The sequence below is a fragment of the Solanum stenotomum genome, chromosome 9, assembly GCF_019186545.1.
Source record: "Solanum stenotomum isolate F172 chromosome 9, ASM1918654v1, whole genome shotgun sequence".
NCBI lineage: Eukaryota > Viridiplantae > Streptophyta > Magnoliopsida > Solanales > Solanaceae > Solanum > Solanum stenotomum.
Genome location: NC_064290.1, coordinates 9,721,527 through 9,738,300, shown reverse-complemented (window position 1 = coordinate 9,738,300; position 16,774 = coordinate 9,721,527). Strand labels below are relative to the sequence as shown.

The following is a 16,774-nucleotide window of genomic DNA, read 5'->3' as shown; positions in this document are numbered from 1 at the left end:
AATATAATATTATGATTGCAATTGTGCATCCAAACAGAACATGTGTAATTATGCCGTGACAACCAAACAAGTCAGTGTAACTACTAGACTGTGTAATTACTAGACTGATAATTACTACCCTAGTAATTACACAAATTCCAATTACCAGGTGGCTTTCCAAACAGAACCTTAGTTTTATTGGGCCTAATTAAGTATTTGGTTGGGCAGGCCACCAATATCCGGGTTCATCTCGAAAGGCCCAGATTGTTCTCGAATTCAAGTTAAGGTTGGCGAATTTGCCTTCCCCATCAAGAAATCGGAATATCAATCGAAAGAGTTTCACATATATATATATCTTACCTTGGACCGATCATTCGTTCAATATATCTGAAATACATAATCTATCGCATTGCAATAGAAGAGAAGAGAATTTGTTTGGAAGTTTTGTAGAGAGAGAAGAATGGATTTTGAGCTGAGAAGAGCAAGAGAGAAGCTAGAGCAAGAGCAGAGGGAGAGGAAACTCAAGGCCAAATTGAAATTGGACAGAGAGAAGAAAGCCAAACAAGAAGCTATTCGTCAACGTGAAGCAATTGAAGCTGTTCAGCGTGCTCGCCGACTTGATGCTGCTGAAGCCCAAGCTAAGGTCAGGTTATCCGATACACCCTTTTCTCCAATAGTTTAATCGATTTGGGAATTGGGTATTTGTTGAATATGTAGATAGTGCTTAGTTGGGTTATACTTTATAGGTGTTAGTATATTGATCTCTTGTTGAATTTTGTTGATCTGGTGGCACATTTTTGACAAGTACCTGCACAGGGCATAGTATTTGTTAGAAAACATGAATCAGTCATTGAAGGCTTGGATTAGTTGGAGGGGGGGGGGGGGGGGGNGTTTAACCCAAGAAAAGAAAAGGTAAGAAAACTAATTAAGTTAATCCAATGTCTCTCTAGTAAGATGATTATTATCGACCTAGAAAGAGAGATGGCCTTGAAAACAAGATAACATCAAATATCATCCTCTTCTACCCTCATTGAGGAGCGTAGCTCCTTTTCTTTTTTCCAGATAAGAAAAGCTATTATTTTAAAGCTTCAAGCTTCGGTTATTGCATTATTTTCTTGCTGTTACTGTTCCACTTTTGTGTATGCTATGTAATGATTTTTCTATTAGTTAAATCATGTCTGCTTTACTTCTGTATTTTATCTTTTAAAACTGATTTGATATGCGTTACTTGAGCCGAGGGTCTTTTGAAAACAACCTCTCTACCTCCCCACAAGGTAGGGGATAAGGTCTGCATACATTCTACCCTCCCCAGACCCCACTTTGTGGGATTACACTGGATATGTTGTTGTAAGCAGAACACAGTTAGTTGAAATTCTAAGATAGGATATGCTGAACTTCAGTACCTTTTGCATCCTAATAAATATTCCCAAGATCAATATTAAGTTCTCCCTCCCTAACAAGTAACAAGACATAATTATCTTAACAATGTCAAGCTTAAAATTTCACTAGCTATAAGGGAAATTTATAGCCAAACTTTGCCTAAGGCTTCACTTACCCCATAAACCTACAGGCAGATTAAGATTGCCATCATAATAGATCAACAAGGCTTATGGCTCTTACTGTAAATTGGTCTGGTCGTCGACGTTCAGATGCAAGGACATGCAACCTCATTGATGCAATTATCTCGTACTCCCTTTTCAGCACATAGCAAGTCCAGAAAGTAAAGATGTAAGCCATAACCAGATGGGTCCAGAATCTGCAAGCAGTTGTTCAAGTACTCAGGGACAGAAGCAAGAAGACATAATGAAACCACCAATCTACTTCCCCCAAAACAGGCATTTACAAGTTCAATTTTCTAAGTCGGGCACCTAACATTTGAAAATAATCAACTTGTCATCACTGTGCTTATAGTTAGTGAAACTTAAGCTTCTCTATTTTGACTCCCTGCATGTGAAACCTTACAGAGACTTTGACAATGGGTGGTTTAATCTGGTTTAGTGAAACTTAAGCTCCTCTATTTTGACTCCCAGCATGTGAAACCTTACAGAGACTTTGACAATGGGTGGTTAAGTTGGTTTAGGTTAAAACTGTCAACTTGTGACTTCTGATCCTGTATTTAATGGTTCAGCGGGACTTAAAACTTGCTTTCTTTCCCCTCTTTTTTCAGTTAAAACTTAAGACCTGTTTTCTTCACATGTCCATACTTAGAAACTCAACATTGGACGACTTGAAGGCTTACGTCTAATAAGGATATGGTGCTTTGTCTCTATAGACACCCAATAACTTCTACACGCATGATATGTTCTACTATAGTTTATAGTTAGAACATAAGATAAAGTCAATAGTTGTTCTAACTTACTGTAATTGTAGGTAGTCTTAAATTGCTCTTTATTATTTCAAGTTTGTATTTTGAACAGAGAATTCCAACAAACGAGAATTGTTAACAAACAGTTTACTTGAATATGTGCATTTGTACCTGAAAGTTGCTACCCCTTTGTATTTTGTTGCATCATCATCTCATATATCAAATTTTAGTGACTCATGAATTCTGTAAGAATAAAGTTTGATCTTTTTGAGATCTGCCATGTATTGGCTTTCGGTGAGATTAGGTACTGAAGGAAAGTGAGAATTCGTGGTATGTTTCCTTCATGTGAATTTGTTTGCTACAATGCCATGAAGATGGATGATCTGCAAGGTGCCTAAAATGACCTTATAGTGTTTCTTAGGGGTGCTAGATTTGAGAATGATAAGTGTTGGGTAACGCCAGCATCATGCCTATGGCAAGGCCCGTGAGGGGCTGTAGATTTGAAGATTGGAATATACTGTGGTGTAGTAATCCCTTGGTTTGAGGATAGGTGTTGGGTAACGGCATAACGCCAACATTATGCCTATGGTAAGGCCCACGAGGGGCTGCGGTGGCCTGGGTCCAGAGTCATGATCGAACATGGCGCTTGCTGGGTGGACTTAGTTAAGAAATAAAGCTGCGCATTTGCTATCAGCTATAGCTTTTGGCATGATGGTAAGCGCTTGATCCTAACAATAGGGTTAAAAAACTGAAAAGGCAAAAAGAAAAGAAGTGGAGGTTTTCTAAGGGGTGTTAGATAAAAAAGTGAAAAGACAAAAAGAAAAGAGGTGGTGTTTCTAAAGGGTTAGATTTGAAGGTTGGGATATACTGTAATGCAGTAACCCTGGGCATCAGGATACATTTTAAAAAGTGAGAACTCAAAAAGGAAAAGAAGTGGAGTTCATGGATGGAGGCAGTCATAGTTGAAGTTGTCCTTTTCCAATTATATTAGTTATGAAGGGCATGGAAAAATTTACAGGCGAATGTTTTCCCACTGGAAGAAAATTTTTCGTAATTTTTCTGGTGAAAAAGTGGGGGTGGTATATGATTTTGAAGGGATTCCTTTGGAGAAGTTATCTTTTTTGTGTTATTGTCAATACCATTGCACTAGCATATTATAGTTTTTCCCATCAGGCACTGGCTTTTAAAACTTTGAATCTATTTGTGGTGGTATTTCCACCATATGAACTTTTGCTGGAAAAATAGCCTCAATCGCTTTATTGTTTTATGTATTATTCCCTGATTATTGGAAACAATTTTCACTGGCACAAGGATCTCCTCCCAACAACCTCCACTATGATAGAAATTGACATTGTGTTTACAAAGGCTTCGAATAGTGCAGGATAGGTTGACCTTTATACTGCTCTGGAATAGATTAATTGCTGGAGACAAGAATGAGTGAACCTAGCTGCAAGAACATGTCTTACTCTGATTGTCTTTATCCTAGAAAGAGTTGAAATAGAATCAACTTGGATTCGGGACCGCTATTCAAAATCTTGGTGAAGCACTGCATTTGTTATCTCATGTCTGCTTTTCATGAAAAAAATATCATTGAACCCCATTTCAGCTGTATTATTGCAAAAAATGATTTGAGTAGTTAACTTGTGGGTAAAAGTTGGGCCTGTTGATCTAGTTTTAGTTTGTTACAATAAATGATATGTAGAATTGTGGCTTAGAGGGGAAAACTGATGCACTTCAATCGTTACAGGGTCTGTGGTATAACCATATGGATCTGAGTGCGTTTGAATGTATGTATAATTTTCTGCGGTAATGATTTAAAAGGTAGTTCAATTGCCGTGCTTGAGTATAAGTTAACTCTACAGCTTTCAACATCTAGGGAAAAAAAACTCTTACGTTCTTCTGGTATGCAGACTGTAGGGGCCTTATTTTTCTTAAAAAGAACATCTACTGTATTGGGATCATGAACACGAGAAAAATAAGTATACAAGATAGGGTTAGGGTTAGGGTATGAACTTTGTGACATATAAGCATTTTAATGGAAGTTAGATACAATCACGATGTTGTGCAGGCCAACAGAGATGTATTTCGGCTACTTGAATTGTGGTAGATCTGCTTCAGGTGTTTTTTCCTCCCTAGAACAAGAACAAGAAAAGAAAAGGTATACCAGGAAAAAGGAGGGGTGGGGAGGGGGGAATAGTTAAACTACCACAAGTGTCTTGTGATCTATATCAAATACTTGTTAAACTAAATGCTATCTGCCATGTTAAGAAATGAAGTGATGGTAATTGGCTAGACAACTGTTCAACAATAAAATAATAGTTGATATTTGCGGGACTTATTACCACATCATTTATTTGTTTTTAATTGATGAAGTATGAAAGCAAGCACATTTTTCTTGGATACCTAGTAAGTTAAACTACTTATTTCCCACTGGGAAAACAGAGGCGTATTCAGGATTTATAGATAATGGGTGTACTATTACAAAAAGGTGGATATAAGACATAAGTTTGATTGGTTAGATTCTTTTTACTGAAAACAATTAAAATTTTAAAATCATAGGTCCAAAATTAACTTTTATTTATCCAAACCAGTTACAAAATCTTAGAAAGAAAACTAAAAAAGATAAGACAAAAGATTCAAATTTCTAAACTCACCTAGAGAGGTGCACCCAATGATCATCGTACTACATTATATTATACTTCAAGTTTGGGTTCACGCATCTATATTTAAATATTTTTTAAAAATATAACACTACTATATATGATTTCGGGAGGGGACCATGGGTTCACGTGAACCCGGTGACCCCCTCCTGTATACGCCCCTGTGGGAGAATCACTTTAAAATTTAGAATTTCATTTGTCTTTTACCAGTTCTACTTGCCACCTTGAAGTTTTTTGACAAGTTAAGAATTTTTACAATATGTTTGTTATTTATTTGCTGCTTCCTTTCTTCAGCTGTGAGTGGTTTTCTTTACCGAAACGAACTTGTTAACACATTATATTTTCAAACCATCGCCTATTTTACTTCTCACTTGTGCTTGGTTAAACCAACATATGGATTTTTTTTATAGTATTATCTGTACTCAAATCAGATTTGCTATATTGTCGTGTCTTTCTTTTGATAAGGTAAAAATATTATCATTAAAGGTATCAAGAAGGTACATAAAAGAAAGTTCCAAAAATAAAGAAGGTATATAGAAGTACAACAGAATCAGACAGCCCGTGTAATAGACCCCAGTTGCAAAGTCCCAATTGAGTCCAAAAAGCCTATATACTGATCCATGTTCTTCTAATAAACTCTTCTTACACCAAAATAACAGATTATGAAGACAAATGTTCATCACTAATCACTCTAGCGATGTGGTTCTTTCTATTATCAAAACAACTGTTCCTTTCTTCTCAAATAGTCTGGAAGGTGCACAAAGGGATAGCCCTCCACATCTGCTTCTGAGATTTAGCTATCTTCTGCTCATTCCAGCTCTCCAGTGAACTCTTTAACATCTGAAGGCATTACCCAAACAACACCACACAAATTTAGGATAATCTTCCAGCATTGTTTAGCAAATTTACAGTGGATATTGACCGACATCAATTTCACTTCACATAGATAACACCTGCTACACAAATTTAAACCTCTCCTTTGCAGATTATCTTAGGTTAAGTATACATATCCTATTGAGAACCCATCCAAAACAGGTTACTTTGCAGAGGCTTTAGTCCATATCAATTTCCATGGCCTACTTGTCTCAAAGTGTTATCAATTCACAATTGATTGCTAAATTGTTATGCCTTAACAATTGATTTTCTGAAAACCTGTAATATTTTCAAATGTCTAGGTCAATTCCACAATGTTCTGCATGTGCATTACATACAAAAATAAAATAATATCAACCCTTTCGGGGTAAGTGTGGTTTGCAAGAATGTATTTGAATCAATCAAGTATGGATGCCCTCCTACTTCATTAACTTTACACTTGGAGATTAGTGTAAAGTGCTGTACCCAATAAACTTAGCTGAAGTTTTCTGAATATCAGTGCTCTTATGAGTTCTGTTGTTTCCTCCCCCTGGAAAAATTGTAAGCATTTGCTGATTCTCGAGATATCGACGAACTGAGGCTGAACATGCCTTGTTGATGTGGGGTGTGAATCAAAATATTAGTTTCTTATGACATGAATCAGTCCCTACCTCCATGCTACCTACTAAGTGAGAAATTTATTGATATTTTTATTGGATCCATTGGGACTGGCGGAGGCTCGAACCGGCAGTTTCTGCCTTGACAGGGCTAACCAATTGAACTACAATCCCAGAGAAATATGGGATCTAGCAGTAGATCTGATTGTGAAAGACCTATTGCTCGATACTTCATGGGTAGAGCCAAAGCGTGTGAACAATACAATTTCTCAATAACATCAATTAGTTGATTAAATATTAACTTAAAGTATAAAGTAAAGGCTCTGTTGTATTTTATACTTGTTGGTAATCTATGGTCAGCTTCCCTTCGTAGTACCCTACGCCAAGCTGCCTCCTTGAGAGAGAGATGTAATATATGATAGCCACAGTTTTGTAGTACTATCCCTTTCCTTAAATTTTTCTACATTATTTTTGCTCTGTAGTTCAAATTGTACTTGTTTTTGGTTGAGGGATCATGGGGTTTAAGCTACTTGCTATGGTTATTCTATCTGTGTTAGACAGTTCAAATGAATTTACAAATGTTGGGACCAGTTCATGCGTCCATTTCTTATGCTTGATTACATATCTAAACCATTATAATCTGTTGTCAGATTGGGTTGTACATAGACAAAATTTTCCTTTTCTGATTATCAATTAGAAGAAATTAGCTGGCTCCATTCTAGTGTAGCGGTCAAGGTGGTGTAATATTTTTCCTTATTAAGAAAAGTAGCCGGCTCTGTCATCCCTATTTGTCATGTGACCTATTACTGATGTCAAGCCGTCTTGAGTAAATTAATGATGGAAGGGAAGGCCTAACCCTTTCAATTTTTCTTTAACAGGCAACCCAGCAAATTGAAGAAGAATTGCTTGCTGGACGAGGAGTTGCATTTTCTCGTGTTTTGGAAGCTGTACCTTATGAGGGTGCCGGAGATAAAATTAAATTGCCACCATCTTGCTTCACTGAATTGTCTGATCAGGGTGCCTTTGACAAGGGACCTCTACACTTCAGGGTGTCTGTCATTCACCAATCTTCTCTTTCGAACTTGAAGGATGCAGAGCAGAATAAGCGGACAACACATGCTGGAGTCCTGGAGTTCACTGCAGATGATGGTGTTGTAGGGCTTCCTTCCCATATATGGAGTAACTTATATCCTGCAGAGTCGCCAATGGTTCCCATGGTTGAGGTGTGTTATGTCTGGCTCTTAAAAGGAACTTATGCAAAACTTCAGCCAGTTGAAGCAGGATTTTCTGATATCCCTAATCACAAGGCAGTTCTTGAAACAAGTCTTCGTCAGCATGCGACGCTTTCAGAAGGCGATGTACTTACTGTTAATCATGGTGTTCTGACATATCATTTACGTGTTCTTGAACTAAAACCTTCTTCGAGTGTGTCTGTTCTAGAAACAGATATAGAGGTTGATGTAATCGGTGCTGATCCAACTGCTGAGAGCACAAGTCAGCCTGTATTGCAACCTCTCGAATTGGGCAAGTTAGATTCTGGGGTGGTTGCAGAAGGAAGCTATGTATATTACAAGTTCCAAATAGGCGATGATATCTGGGGAAAAATCTCTTCAGGAGATGCTGAAATTGAGGTAAAAATAGAATCAGAGAACCAAGATGTGGATACTGACCTCTATGTTTCCCGACACCCATTGCTATTCCCTACACAGCACCAGCACGGTTGGTCATCTCATGACATCGGTTCAAAAGCTTTGGTCCTTAACTCCAGGGATCTCGACCTTGGACCTGGTACTTACAGTATTGGCATCTATGGTTTCAAGGGCACAACCAAGTACAAGGTGTCAGTTAGCATACGAGACAAATCTAATTTAAAGATTGGACAGCAAGCTGTCTCTTCCACATTGTCTGTTGATGCAGATACAGTAGAATGCCAAAATTGTAAACATTACATACCTTCCAGGAGTATAGCACTACATGAAGCTTACTGCAGGAGGCACAATATCATCTGTCAGCATACTAGTTGTGGGGTTGTTCTAAGGAGGGATGAGGTCAAGAACCATGTCCATTGCGAAGAATGTGGGGTAGCATTTCAGAAAGAGGAAATTGAGAAGCACAAGAAAGTATTTCATGTCCCGCTGAATTGCCCTTGTGGAATAGTCCTTGAAAAAGAAAAGATGGTAAGGTTATATTTCCCTTTTTAAAATTTATTACACACTTTTTTTATTGGCTTGTTCATCTAACAGCTTCTGGTAACAGGTTCAACATCAATCTGTGGAGTGTCCCTTGCGACTTGTAACATGCCGGTTTTGTGGAGACATGGTCCAAGCAGGGACTTCAGCAGCAGATGTGAGGGATCGCTTAAGAGGACTTACACAGCACGAGAGTGTTTGTGGATCAAGAACTGCCCCTTGTGATTCATGTGGGCGTTCAGTCATGTTGAAGGATATGGACATACACCAAGTTGCAGTCCACCAGAAAAATTGATCATCAGCAAATCTTCTATTTCTTCTCTGGTGTCTTTGGATATAAAATGCTGGCTGAACTGTAAAGCTCTGGCTATTGATTCATGTATTCAGGCAGTTGTATATTTTAGTTTTTATTTGTCATTCTCAACCACTTTAAGGGTTTCAAGGCAAAGGGAGGGGTGGATTGATGATTTGTAGCTCCCTTTGCTGTGACTTTGAAAATATTATCAATTTATCGTCAATGCTTAGTACCTTGTATGTATAGATCTGGGCAACACAACTCCACATATAACTTGATGATTTTTCGCTATAAGCATTTCCCTATCAGTGTTTGGTGGAATGGGGTGCACCATTTGCTTGGGGAGAATGAACACAGGCTCCATTATCCGTTCATCCTTCCACCATTTCACCATTTATTGTTATGTCACATTCTGGTGTTGTCACGATCCCAACTATACCCTAGATGTGATATGGCGTACAAGATCCCGAGAGACCCTATAGAGGGCATTTAGCATACATCATACAAGATAATAGAGTTTAAAAAGATTTAAAAGACAAACTTCAAAACATAGAGTTTTATAAAACGAAGTGGAAATCTAAATCTAAAAATACGTCTCAAAGTCATCTAGTACATAAGAAGTTCTCGGGACGTAACCCGTACATCAAGTTCAAAAGTGAAATATAAAGACAAAATGAAGTAAAGGCCTGGTCCTCGGAACATGAGGACTCACTAATCTTCAATCTTCTACTAATAGATCCTTAGTCACAAATATGAGAGATTGGAGCGTCAGACCCTACATTAGTGAAACAATGTGCAAGAGTATGCATTAGTACAAAAATGTACTAAATATGATAGCCATGCATAAAAGTATGAAATCATGCTAAAAAAGATATTTTCATTATATGCAAAGATCAAGTTAAAACATAAGATAAGAAGTTAGAAAAACATAATCGTAATCATGATCAATGCAAGTTAATTCATCTTTTAAAATACATGAGAGATACTTTAAAGGTAATCTTGGTTCATTATTGTGGGAAGTAGCCTTAACCGACATAGAGACCATGCGAGCTAGGGGTGTGCACTATTCGGATTAAACCAAATAACCAAACCAAATCAAATCGAATTTTTATTTGGATTGGTTTTTTGGTTTTTTGGATTGGTTTTGGATTAATAAATTACTTTGTTTGGTTTTTTGGTTTGGTTTCGGATTTTAAAAAATAAAAACCGAAAAACCAAAAAAAACCGAATTTTATATATATATATATATAATGTTTAGGTTTAGAATTAAGTTGGAGTTAACCACTTTTGTTCCTTTTTGGTTATTGCCTTTCATGATTACGTTTATATTTTATGTTTGAATTACATCTATAATAGATATACTTATAAGTATTGTGTTTTAAGTTTTACTTATGATTTATGTTAGAAAGAATATTTAAGGGATTAAATATTATTCCTTTGGTTATATATGTTATTAATTATTGACATAACCGAATAACCAAACCGAAAAAAGCTGAACCAAATAGAGGAAAATCAAACCAAACCAAACCAAATTTATTTTGGATCGGATTGGGTTACACTTTTACAAAACTAAAAACCAAAAATCCAAACCGAATAGTGTAAAACCAAACCAAAAAACCGAGTGCACACCCCTAATGCGAGCTATAACATGGACCCCCGATGCCTCCCACACCGAAAATGGTTGTCCTACTTGCCAAGGTAGAACCATGAATCTGAGCTAAAGTGGATTCACTAGCTAATGTCTATCTAGACAATCATCCTATGGGGGCACATAGGTAAGGGATACGGAGATTGCTACTAGAAATCCGGCCTCAACTCCGGAGAGCTTCCATCTCAATATCCTCTCGGTGCTAAGCATAAATCCCATGAAGTAGTTATGAATCTTAACTTGTCTTATCTTTAAATGACATGGGTAGTCGCCGCTCGGGATAACTCCTTAGACTATGCGTGAAAAATCTTTCACCGTCCATGATTTTTTCATAATAGCTTTTAAAACCCATAGTCATTCACTTCATGCTAGAGATACCCCTAATACTAATGGAAATAGTTTTAAAATCATGGTCTCTAATCATTGATGGCATATCCAAATACTATACTAATCAAGACCTAATTTAGGAAAATAGCCCAAAAAGCATTGAGGGCAAATCTAGATGTCATTCATGTCATATGGCCAAGCTTCATAGAACATATAGACCCTCTCATTTATAAGCTTGCTTGAGTCATAAACATACTTTCATGAACATGCATTCTTTTCAATAATTCATAAACTTCATCATGTTTTCAAAGTCAAAGCATCTTCAAATTCATTTACATCAATTTCATAAAGAGAAGGCATGCATATTTTCATAAATTCATCTTTCATAGTTCAAGACCCACATTATATCACCATAGCTTAGAAAACATGGGTTATGCATGAGTTCATGAAAATTCATCTTAAAAACATGCAATTACTTCAATTCATGCATAAAAAGTCATAAAATAATCAATTGCACAGACATTGGAAAGAACCCATGACAATTGAACAAAATCCTAACTTAATTGGGGAATCTAACTTTACACAATTGGAGAATTTGGGAACTCTATGGAGGAAAGGGATCCATAGATGAAATTCCTAAAAAGGGCTTGTAAATACAGAAATAAACACCAAAAAACTGGCGCGAGTATACGTGGTGGGTCCCCAACTCATTACGGAGGTCCTCATAAAGTTTTTTGAGAAATTTTTTTTGGGTGCTCCGAGGCGCCAGATCCATGAGCTACACACGGAAAATCGAGGATTTTGAGTAATTTCCTAAAAAAGAGTTTCTAAATGAGGATATAAGCGTTAAAAAAATGGTGTGAGTATACGTGATTGTTCCCCAACTCATTACGGAGATCCTCATAATTTTTTTTGAGAAAAAAACTTTGGGTGCTCTGGGCGCCAGATCCATGGGCAATAATACACGAAAAATCGAAGATTTTGGATAATTTCTAAAAAAAAGCTTGTAAATACGAAAATAGGCGTTCAAAAAATGGTGTGAATATACATAGTGATTCTCCAACTCATTATGGAGGTCTTTATAAAGTTTTTTGTGAAAATTGTTTTGGATGCTCCGGGGCACTAGATCCATGGGCTATATCACATGAAAAATTGAGGATTTTGGATTCTTAAAAAAGGGTCTGTAAATGCAGAAATAGGCATTAAAAGATGGTGTGAGTATACGTGGTGGTTCCCAACTCATTACAGAGGTCCTCATAAAGTATTTTGAGAAATTTTTTTTGGGTGCTCTGAGGCGTAGATCCATGGGCTAACACACGAAAAATTGAGGATCTTGGGTAATTCCTAAAAAGGGTTTGTAAATGCGGAAATATGCGTTAAAAAATAGTGTGAGTATACGTGGTTGTTCCCCAACTCATAAAGGAGGTCCTCATAAAGTTTTTTGAGAAATTTTTTTTTGGGTGCTCCGGGGTGCCAAATAATGGGCTATATATCATACGAAAAATTGAGGATTTTGGGTAATGATGAAATAATGTCTGTAAATACGGAAATAGGCGTTAAAAAATTGGTGTAAGTATACGTGGTGGTTCCCCTACTCATTACGGAGGTTCTCATAAAGTTTTTTGAGAAATATTTTTTGGGTGCTTCGGGCGCCAGATCCATGGGCTTTAACACACGAAAATTGAGGATTTTGGGTAAGTTCCTCAAAAAGGGGATGTTAATGCAAAGATAGGCGTTAAAAATGATGTGAATATACGTGGTGGTTCTCAAACTTATTACTGAGGTTCTTATAAAATTTTTTGAGAATTTTTTTTTGGGTGCTCGGGGGCACAAGATCCATGGGTGATAATCACACAAAAAATTGAGGATTTTGGGTAATTCCTAAGAAAGAGCCTGTAAATAAGGAAATAGGCGTTAAAAATTATGTGAGTATACGTGCTGGTTCCCCAACTCATTAAGGATGTCTTTATAAAGTTTTTTGAGAAATTTTTTTTGGGTGCTTCGGGCGCCAGATCCACGGGATATAACACACGAAAAATAAAGAATTTTGGGTAATTCCTAAAAAAGGACTTGTAAATGCGGAAATAAGCGTTAAAAAATAGTGTGAGTATACATGAGGGTTCCCTAACTCATTACAGAGGTCCTGATAAGGTTTTTTGAAAAAATTTTTTTGGGTGCTCCGGGGCGCAGATCCATGGACACACGAAAAATCGAGGATTTTGTGTAATTCCTAAAAAGGGGTTGTAAATGTGGAAATAGGAATTAAAAAATGGTGTGAGTATACGTGGTGGTTTCCCAACTCATTACGGAGGTCCTTATAAAGTTTTTTGAGAAATTTTTTTGGGTACTCCGAGCGCCAGATCCATGGACTATATAACACACGAAAAATCGAGGATTTTCAGTAATTTCTAAAAAAAGCTTGTAAATGCGAAAATAGGCGTTAAAAAAATAATGTGAGTATACGTAGTGGTTCCCCAACTTATTACGGAGGTACTCATAACATATTTTGAGAAAACTTTTTGAATGCACTGGGGCGCCAGATCCATGGGCTATACACTCGAAAAATCGAGGATTTAGGGTAATTCCTAAAAAAGGGTCTGTAAATGCAAAAATAGACGTTAAAAATTGTGTGAGTCTACTTGGTGGTTCCCCAACTCATTACGGAGGTCCAAATAATGTTTTTTGAGAATTTTTTTTTAGGTGCTCCGGGTGCCAGATCCATGGACTACAACACACGAAAAATGGAGAATTTTGGGTAATTCTTTAAAAGAGCTTGTAAATGCGGAAATATGCATTAAAAAATGGTGTGAGTATACGTGGTGGTTCCCTAATTCATTACATAGGTTCTCATAATGTTTTTTGAGAATTTTTTTTGAGTGCTCCTGGGCGCCAGATCCATGGGCTATAACCTATGAAAAATCAAGGATTTCTGATAATTCCTAAGAAAGGGTCTGTAAATGCGGAAATAGGCGTTAAAAAAATAGTGGGAGTATACATCGCGGTTCCCCAACTCATTACGGAGGTCCTCAAATAGTTTTTTGAGAAAAAAATTATGGGTGCTCCGAGCGCCATATCTATGTGCTGTAACACACGAAAATCGAGGATTTATGGTAATTCCTAAAAAAGGGCTTGTAAGTGCGTAAATAGGCGTTAAAAAATGGTATGAGTATACGTGGTGGTTCCCCAACTCATTACGGAGGTTCCCATAAAGTTTTTTGAGAATATTTTTTGGATGCTCCGGGGAGTCAGATACATGGGTTATAACACGAAAAATTAAGGATTTTGGGTAATTTCTAAAAAGGGCCTGTAAATACAGAAAAAGGCGTTAAAATGGTGTGAGTCTACATGGTGATTTCCCAACTCATTACCGAGGTCCACATAAAGATTTTTGAGAAAATATTTTTGGATACTCCGGGTGCCTGATCCATGGGCTACAACATACGAAAAATGGAGGATTTTGGGTAATTCCTAAAAAAAGGCTTGTAAATGCAGAAATACGTGTTAAAAATGCTGTGAGTATACGTGGTGGTTCCCTAACTCATTACGGAGGTCCTCTTTGAGAAAAAATTTATGGGTGCTCCGAGTGCCAGATCTATGTTCTATAACACACGAAAAATTGATGATTTAGGGTAATTGTTAAAAAAGGGTTTGTAAGTGCGTAAATAGGCATTAAAAATTGTGTGAGTATACGTGGTGGTTCCCAAACTCATTACGGAGGTCATCATAAAGTTTTATGAGAATTTTTTTTTGGATGCTCCGGGGCGCCACATCAATGGGCTATAACACGAAAAATCAAGAATTTTGGGTAATTCCTAAAAATGAGTCTGTAAATACAGAAAAAGACGTTAAAAATGGTGTGAGTCTATGTGGTGATTCTCCAACTCATTACGAAGATCCACATAATTTTTTTTGAGAAAATATTTTTGGGTACTCCGGGTGCCAGATCCATGGGCTGTAACACATGAAAAATAGAGAATTTTGGGGAATTCTTAAAAAAAGGCTTGTAAATGCAGAAATAGGCGTTAAAAAATGTTGTGAGCATATATAATGATTCCCCAATTCATTACAGAGGTCCTCATAAAATTTTTTGAGAATTTTTTTTTTGCTGGCACCAAATCCATGGGCTATAACACATGAATGTTGACACCCAATTTTGGGCCTCCAAAATATAGATTAATCATTGTGCTTCTTTAATTTCAAAACGATTTCGAATAATTAGTTCTAGAAAATTTAAAATAAGTAAATAAAAAAATATATATATATATATAAATAATATATATATATAATTAAATAAAAATATTTTCAAGTCATTTTAAATAGTTTATCACTTATTTATAATTTTTAAATAATGTACGTGTTATGTATATAATTACCATATTTTATGAATATTCAAAGTCGTCTCAAAAAGAGTTTGTTTTAATTAAATATTCAATTAAATTAATTTGGTTTAAAATACTTATAAGTTATTTAGTTTATTAGTTTAATCATTCTTATTTTAGGGTTATTTTATTTTGTTGATTTGAAAAGTGCATTTTGTTGATTTACGTTCTTTAAGTTTTGGCGGTAGTTTATGTTAATTAGTTTATAATCGAATTATTTATTTTATTTCGTTAATATTAAGAAGCTCATTAATTAATTTATATTAATTCGTCTTATTTAGTTACTAGCCGAATTAACTAAAATAATTCAATTTGGCTAGATTGTTAATTCATCTACCTAACCCCTTTTATTGCAATTTTAGCCTCTTTTACCCTATCATTTAACTCAATATTTGCAAGACCATATTTTGGCCCAAATGCAATTCCAATCTGCCAGCCCAACCTTAATACATTATATACAACAATACCCCAACCAAATTTCCCAGCCCACCTCTTAATTCCCCTGACCCAGCCCAAAACAAAAGCAAGAAAAAACTATCCACCCATACGTAACAATACATATAATACACAACATGACAACAACAACAATACTTGACTGACCCCACCCCTATACCCTTTATTCTTCTTCTTCTTCAAACGTCCTTATCCCCATTAATGTTGCAACAGAGCAACAGCAGGCACAAGTATTTGCCCTTTCCTCTTCCGGAATAGGGTGAAAAAACTCAGAAAAAGGAGGTCTCCCTAAAATGGTGAAAGTTTGGAGTTTGAAATTTGAATGGGCCTCGTCCCCATCCGAAAATCTCCCGCCTACTCACCCATTTTTGCCCTAATTTTGTTGATAAATAGTTCAAGATCCTTCATTGTTAAGGGGGGAGATTTTTTTTTTGAGTCTGAAAAGTTTATGTTGAAGAAAGTTTCAAAAATAAAATAAAATAAATATAAATACAAGAAGACATACAAGGAAAAATCAGTAGTGAGACTCAAGCTAGAATCGATAAAAAATTTTCTTTGTGCTTGCCATTGGAAAAACTTATCGGAATCTCGTTGTGGTGGTGAAGTTGCCGTTCCTCTGCTCGCTCTGTCTCGGTGCCGCTGCCCTCGAAAAGGTGATACTCATTTTGATTTATGTCTCCTTTAGTTTAATGTGACAACTGTTTGGATCCCGAACTGCATATAATGTTTAAAATGTTAAAGTTCGAGAGTATGTTTGACTCATCGTCGGATGCAAATCAATATTGCAACTCGATCGTTATTCGTTTTGTTGTGGTTTGTTTGGTCCGCTTTGAAGGTTTGAGGATTTTATTTATTCGTGATACCTTTTCTCATTATTAACTGTCTCGTTTGGATGGTTGAGATAGTCGGAGATTTAGTTGTGAAGTTCGAAATCACCTTCTATAAGTGATTTCGGCTTTTCGTAATCCGATACACAACTTGTTCCCATTCTCTGCTCATTCCGATTTAATGTAGATCCATGGGTTGTTTAACTCCCTTTTTATGTCTGCTTATAAATGAGTTTTTTTTTT

The 16,774-nt window shown here is 36.4% G+C and overlaps 1 protein-coding gene across 1 annotated transcript; it reads left to right on the top strand.

The window, feature by feature from the left end:
- The first annotated feature begins 307 nt into the window (after positions 1-307).
- Positions 308-9,140, top strand: LOC125875957 (uncharacterized). The gene is made up of 3 exons (XM_049557032.1): positions 308-622; positions 7,292-8,590; positions 8,670-9,140. Exons 1-3 carry the CDS (start codon positions 440-442, stop codon positions 8,895-8,897), a joined length of 1,710 nt encoding a protein of 569 aa, XP_049412989.1. The 5' UTR covers positions 308-439; the 3' UTR covers positions 8,898-9,140.
- Positions 9,141-16,774: the final 7,634 nt, after the last annotated feature.

What these genes read in the sequence shown, in the direction of transcription:
- LOC125875957 (XM_049557032.1), top strand. Translation starts at nt 440, where the DNA reads ATGGATTTTGAGCTGAGAAGAGCAAGAGAGAAGCTAGAGCAAGAGCAG. An exon ending in CTGCTGAAGCCCAAGCTAAG is followed by an intron (nt 623 to 7,291) that starts GTCAGGTTATCC and finishes TTTCTTTAACAG; the next exon opens with GCAACCCAGCAAATTGAAGA. An exon ending in TCCTTGAAAAAGAAAAGATG is followed by an intron (nt 8,591 to 8,669) that starts GTAAGGTTATAT and finishes TTCTGGTAACAG; the next exon opens with GTTCAACATCAATCTGTGGA.